At 41.3% G+C, this 7,500-nt stretch overlaps 1 protein-coding gene across 1 annotated transcript in view; it reads right to left on the bottom strand.

The window, feature by feature from the left end:
• The window catches only part of znf219 (zinc finger protein 219), a 13,859-nt gene extending 7,648 nt beyond the window's left edge, over positions 1-6,211 (bottom strand). Inside the window, exon 1 of the mRNA XM_030779425.1 lies at positions 6,197-6,211. Coding sequence (XP_030635285.1) covers positions 6,197-6,211 — 15 coding nt within the window. The remainder of the gene's footprint in view (positions 1-6,196) is intronic.
• Between the last annotated feature and the right edge of the window lie 1,289 nt (positions 6,212-7,500).

Here is a 7,500-nt window from a genome sequence, read left to right as displayed (position 1 = left end):
ATTATCATATGAATATCACCATCTCACTGCATTGTTCAGCCCAGTGACAGACAGCCGCGTGTCCGACCAGCCCTGTCATGCCAATAAAGCTTTTCCAAATTTGGATAGATGGAGAGAGGGAGATAAGGTGTTAGACGGAAGAGAGGGTAGGGGGAGGGGTGTGAGAGAGAGAGAGAGAGAGAGAGGGAGAGGGGGAGAGAAAGAGAGAGAGAGAGAGAGAGATAGAGCAGCACATGCAAATAAATACATACACTGCACAATATGGCAGCCAGTCACCCGATGATTCATGTGTGCTAAACGACGCCTTTGTCTGCCATGCCACCAAAAACATACCGCCACACACACACACACACAGTTTCAATCCCAGCACATACACAAATCATTACCCAAAATTAAGACCCCATCATATTCAAATATTTATGACTTCTGTGTCACAGGGAAGAAAACTGCATAACGTGTAATGTAAGGGACTGTACGTTAAGAGCGTGTAGGGGGGGGGGACGACAACTGAAAAGTCATTTTTCACTAAAGTTACTTGTCATGTGATTACGGGGTGATGGTACGAAAGCGATGCCTGAAAATATGTAATGTTTAAAGCCGCTGAGAGTCTTTTGGCTGTAGTACTCTGGTGAATTCCCAGCACTGTCGTTCAGAGCGAGCAGCTCGGCACGTGAGGTTGTGTGCAAAGACACTGTTAAGTCAGGTTTGCGGTGTCTTTCTAGCACGTTTAGAACTGATAGGACCGCCGGGGGGCGGTTTACGTCGAGCTACAAACTTTAGTGAGCAAAACTGAATTTGTTAATTTGGACCAAACTAGAAAATACAGGATACTGAATGTAAATTACGGATCATCTTCTTCCTGACGTTTTAGTATTACAAACACCTGCAAGTGCCTGCGGAGCTCAGCTACTTGAAGACTGAAATTCTCTAAATGGATTCTTTTTAACAGTGTAGTGATTTAACGTAACCAGGGGCTCCGCTGAGAATCACGTCGAGACGTTAAAGCACTGATGCCCTTGGAAATACTTACACAAATGAGTTGATCTGTGATGTGGTTCTTTATATGGAACAAAAGAGAAAGAATGAGAGAGAGAGAGAGAGAGAGAGGGGAAGAGAGCGAGAGAGAAGGCTTCAAACTGTGGATTTATTTATGATCTAGCACAGGTAGGGGTATGTGTGTGTGTGTGTGTGTGTGTGTGTGACACAGAGATAGTGAAAGAGAGGCTTTGCAGGTGTTTAACTTGGCATCTGTTCAGATGATATGTGCATCTGATAAGCCTTAACACAGAATGGAATATAACTGCATTCTTGTTTTGGTTGATTTAGGGTGAATGAGTGCGTGTTTGTCTTTAGAACAGTACATTTATTGGGTGTTCGTTTGTCTGTGGTACTATAATTTTGTGTGTGTGCGTGTGCGTGTGCACACGTGTGTATCTAACTACAGGCTTGTGGTTTTTCACTTGTGGTCACACAACAAACGTCCACACAGACAAGATTCATTTCCTGTTCCTAACCTTCTCCTGAACTCTCTTAACTTTCCCTCTCTGTCTCTTTCTAACATTAACAAACACACGCACGCACGCACGCGCGCACACACACACACACACACACACACACACACACACACACACACTGTCTGAATCTCTTACTGTTGACTTCGACTGTCTTTTCTGACCGCGTCTTAGAGGAGACCCTTGCTATTCCTCTCTTTCTTTTCTTTTTTTTTTTTCCTCTCCCTCACACGATATCACTCTCTCCCATGATGCCTGAGGCTGTTTATCTCATTTTCACTCTCTCACACTCCTCTTTGCCACTTCCTGCTGCTTCCTTTCAACAAGCACCACTCTCCGTACGGAGACTAACGACGCGGCTACGATAGTTAGAGGGGAAATTACTCACGTTTAGTGTAATAAAGCCAAGTATCAGACTAGTGTGGTTGAATGTGCCACTGTGATGTTTCTTTCAGAGTAGATGTCATCAGCCCAAACCCAAAGATAAAACAGTGGCCCTTAATCCCGTTTTTTTTTTTGTTGTTGTTGTATGTTTGTCTTTCTTTTTTTTTTTTTTTTTTGCCTTGAGGATGTTTGCCGTTGTTTCATGGAGTGAAAATCGTCCTCAGAGTAAACGTGCCCTTGAGGCGGACAGATTTTAGGACTATGAAGGTCAAGACTTGGAATGTGGTGAAGAACTGGACGTGGTTGTACATTTCTAATTATGATTTGGAAGTGAGACATTTTGTTAACGGTCAATCTGTTCTCTGTACAACTTTAGCTTAATGAGGCTCAAAACTGAATATGGAACAGACAGAGGTTATGCGGAGCTTGCAACAGAGCGCAAGATACCAAAAGCATAAGTTACACACACACACACCCACTGAGTCACTAACACAGCAAAGAGAAGATCAGCGAATGCTCTTCCTCTCAGAATGAGACTACGAAGACTAAGGGTGGTAGAGAGAGGAAGAGCAACAAGTGTACAGATGTGTTAGGTGAAGAATCTATAAAAAAAAAAAAAAGAGAAACGGTCGTGTTAATGAGTGAGACTGAATTCGTGCAGATGAAACCTGTTTAGTCTGCTGTGCAATTACAAGTCTTGCTTACTGATAAATTAAACTGCGCCAAAAATAAAGTTAAAAAAAAACAACAAAAAAAAACCAAACAAACAAACAACAACAACCAAAAAAAAAAAAAACACCTTGAAACGTGGCATCTTTTGCAGTCGGCTAACATTTGGCTCTATTTGACTGATAGAATTTCCATACAAGACGTAAAAATAGATCAAAGAGTGAATTGCCGGTTTCTGAGAAACATACATTTAAACACTCATATACGCCCAGATAGAGAACCAGGTCATATGATAATTATAGCATATAGCACTCTCTCTGCGCACGCACAAACACACACACACACACACACACACCCCCACACACACACACATTCCTCTCAGTTGCTTTCCGCAAGGAAAGTTGTTTGTATACTTTCATTTTTAACAGAATTAAGGTGTTTGCGTCAAACAACGGTTCAATCACAGAATGTAAAAACTGAAATGATGTCACACCCAACATAAAGCAGGTTTGCCTGTTTTTTTTTTTTTTTGTTTGTTTTTTTTTCTTTTCCCTTGATCGCTTCCACCTAATGCTTGCTTTATGCCATTCAACGGCACTATGAGGCAGTTACGCTAAATTACATGTTATTGAGAGTTAGGTTTGCAGTTGTACCTCTATATATAACTACACTAAGTGATACTATGTTAGGCAACCAAACAATCTCCGGTAATTTGCCACACAGGCTGTCACCTAGGACCAATATCTCAGTACAAAGGAGAGTTTAATTTAAAATCCTCCAACACCGTTTCACACTAAACATTCAGGAGAGGCAGCGAGAATAAAAGCGCGGGGTTGTAATGTAAACCGTGGCCGCACGTCTACCTAACGCGCTGCTAAGCAAACACCTGTACGCCACTATCTGATTGACTGAGCTTAACATCAGTTGGGACCGTCAGTCATTTTTCACTGTCGGATTCCTAACAGGTTCTGACTGACCACCTGTTCCTATTCACCAACATGTAGTAACAGAATTTAACCACAAGCGCCTCAGAGTTAACTAATATTGGTTCAAACTTCGTATCTGGCATTGAGCACAACCACACCACTCCACAAAGGCTTATTTAATACAGTATGAACACTGTGTGAGGAAAAATAGAAACACTGCATCTGTGTATCAACAGCAGGCGTTTAGTGTCTGTTATTTCTCTAACTGTGCAGTGTAATATCAAATACTTTCGCTGAAGTTAAACAATACAGTCTAGCTCTGTAGTTAATGTGTAAAAATCTGCTTACTAGGGGACAGAACATAATATGCAGTCATTACAAATATTATAAGTATTTTGAAAAAGGTGGAGCCTGTCTGTGAGGTGTGTTTACACTGCCTGTGTCTTTCAGCTACAACTGAGGGTAAAGCACCCAATTAAAGCAATCAGCACTTTGGATCAGGAACGGTTTGCCTTTGACAACAGCCAGTGACACCTGCAAAAGACAAACAAACAAACAAACAAACAAACAGACCAAACAAACATAAACAAAACCCCTAAACTTCTTTTGCTTTATGTAGTTAATTCGAGTCTGTGCAGTGAATCAAACACTAACTACAGATGAAATGAGTCTTATTCTTCTCCGTGAAAACGTTTATTATTGTGCACTCAAAATGCACTCAAACACTGCCCATGCACTGCGCAGGTTAATTCTTTGACGCTGGTGGTAGTGTTTTTCTCCTACTAAAGTAGACTAGCCTATAGGAGTGTCTAACATTCCACTGTCTCGACTGTGCCAAATCGAGTGACGAAAATGCAAGTGGAAACATACAAACGTATGGAAATATAACATAGTTGCAAAACATGTTGGCTACCTTGTCTATTTTTTCTCTGGTTTACAATTTATCTCTATTCTGTGTGGAGAAAAAAAGGGAAAAGTCAAAATTGTAAACTTTCTTGTAGGTTTCGTATATTTGGGGACGTGTATCCAAACGACAGATGACACGTCTGCTTCTTATCTCGAGAGGAATTTCCTCCTCGCCCCTGTGATGTACGTCAATAACGTGCAACCATTTTCAGTCGCTTTCTCCCCTTCTCTCTCGCGGCCATCTCAATTAAAAAGCCACATTAATGAAATAAATAATTGCCCACAAACAAACGCAAGAACGAGCGCCCAGAAAACGTCCAAAAATCGAGATCAACATTAAACATACTTTAAAACAGAAACACAGTAGATGATAAACGTATACAAACGTTGCATTTTTGATCAAATATTATTAAACATCGTCATGATGTTCCGTTTTTGAGCGATAGGGTAGTGGTGACGGGATGGTGTCTCTCTTTCCCTGCTCCATTTTCTTCCTGATTTTCTTTTAACAAAAGATGAAGGGAGGGGAGAGGACACGAGTGTGCGAAGAGGGAGCAGCACAGAAAGTGCCATCATGGGTTTCATCTTGAATTTCACTGCCAATCTCGCCACCATCACAAAAAAAAAAAAAAAACTACACCCATGCCCGTCCCCGTATGCATCTGCACATTCGTAACTTAAGCGTTTGGTTTTTTACGTAGAGTAAACCTACGGCCGCTTAACTTAATTTGTGACATATGTGGATGTCAGACTGGTGATCATGATTATGTAGTTCTTAATCTATTTTTAGACTACTTATGACAAAAATCAGTCGCCCAGTAGCCCGAAGTAGGCTGATTACGAGAGCTACTAGTCGGCTACTCCGAAAAGGTGACGTTAGGACAACTAGACCGGTTGTAATAGTGGGGACGTAATTGTAGGTGGTAGTAGTAGCTGTTCTAATTTGATAATAGTCATTTTCGACTCAAGTTCAAAGTGACGCACAAGCATCAGCTCGCTTCGCAGAAACTCAGGTTCTCACAAGCAGCACGTCTCTCACAAAAGACTTAGCAAAGCTCGTTTCGAGAGTCAGGATGTGCCCACGTTAGGCTTACCGCATCGGAGGTATACTTGTGTCAAGATTTACTTGACTTTGATAGATTACTTCGGTCGTGATTGAAATGCGTCTTCGTGTTTACGAAACACAAAGTAAAGGGGATAGTTATAATAACTGCTGCTATTCGGATGAGAAAAGTGCCTTTTCTGCTAAGTTCTGTCGTATGTTTTCGTTTGATTCACTAGCTACAGCGCTGAGTGCAGTATGTAACTATCAACGTATGCAACATTTACATGCGCGTACAAATAAGTTCACTTATACTAGTTTGCCATTTTTCACTGTATAACGATTAAATATAACTTTTAAAAAGTTCCTGGACCATTAAATATACCTTGTACTTCCCATCGTTCACTCCGGGACACTTTGTTGTACTTACAGGTCATATAGCGAAATTGATAACAGCAGCGTGAGGTAAATGTTAGCCGTTTTGTAACTAGACTCTAAATCATTTAGGCCCAAAAAATAAAGTTTCAACATCTCCCATGCTCCGGTTTCTCATCATTGCCTTGCGCACACCATACACCGTCTGGTGTTCGGACACGCGCACATACACCGGCATCATACATGACACATACAAAAGTGCAGAAGTGCGCGAGGTTACATGTATGCTTGCACGCAGCAGCAATGCATGACCCGCCAATCAATCCGGCCATCCGCACATCAGCCGATTGCAACAAATACGAACAGAAGAGGTAAAACGAGACAAGTACGGTATGCATTCAGAGGCCATTACGATAGGTTTTCATCACCCTGATTAGCAAAAAAAGTCGTCGTCGGATATTTGTTGTTTATAAAGACAACATCAATTACTGTTTAATTTGGGAAATCTACTACCGGATCGCTGTCCACTATGATTCTAAATCATCCTTCATAAAGGTGCACATGATCATAAATTAACGAATTATTTTAAATTAACAAGATATTTTCTGATGAAAGTAAGGCTCAATGTACTTACGGGAGAGGCGGCGAGGAGATTAATGACAAGACACGTCATGATTACGTTTCACTTGAATTAAATACATTACGAGTTAGGAAAAAAATGGAAATCGGGGTAGTTGTATACAAGCATACGGCGTTTCCCCCTCCCATGCCCACTCTCTCTCTCTCCTCCTCCCCTCTTCTCTCGCACGTCTCTCTCACATTTTTTCAAAGATCCATTTATTGTGCAGTCGTGAGTGAGTGAGTGAGTGAATGAGAGAATGAGAGAGCGAGAGAGCGATGAGAGAGAGAGAAAGAAAGAGAGAGAGAGAGAGAGAGAGAGAGAGACTGAGGCTGCTGTAGGTTGCAAATGTAATTATAATCTCACGGGCACCATTTTAAAACATTCCAACAAGCGGGGTAGCGCTCTATCCCCGAAGCTCTCACGGCGGCCGATCTGTAGATAGCCAGGATGGGCTTTTGCAGCAAATAGTAAACGTAGCCTATATATCAACCATTTCGGGAATACAATCATTTAAACGGGACTGAAATAGGATTTATAGGCGCGATTATAACATGTTGATGGATTAAATGGGAATTTATTGCAAAATTGTCAGATTGGGATAACTTTCTCCTCCGCCTTTCTAGTCAACTTAATTTTCATATGTATCCACAGAAATAAGGGGTACGGTTTCTGAAGATTTCCGTTTATGTTAGGGTTTACAGACAACTTTAAAACAACTAGTTTTCTTTCAACAAAAATACTTTATCTGTTAACAGAACATGGACACATGTTGTGTAGTAACCGAGGAGAGTAGAAAAGTTTTCGCCGGAAGTTTAGTGGAAAAGTTTTTCTGGGGGGTTTTGAACAGCTTTTCACAAGCACATGCTGAAGAGCGACGGACTCACGCCCACGTGGGGCTGCGCAGGTGCACTACTTCCAACTGGCCTGCGCGGGCCCATATTCTCCAAGAGCGGGATTCTATTATTAAAAAAAAAAAAGTTGTAAACATTGAGATTGATGTCTTCAGAAACATTTCCAATGATAGAGAATATCGTATCAGAGAGAAGTAACTTAAAATAACAGTAT

This window comes from Chanos chanos, chromosome 7 (genome assembly GCF_902362185.1).
Source record: "Chanos chanos chromosome 7, fChaCha1.1, whole genome shotgun sequence".
Classification (NCBI taxonomy): Eukaryota; Metazoa; Chordata; class Actinopteri; order Gonorynchiformes; family Chanidae; genus Chanos; species Chanos chanos.
Note: the sequence above shows the minus strand (reverse complement) of the source record. Positions and strands in the feature narration are given on the sequence as shown.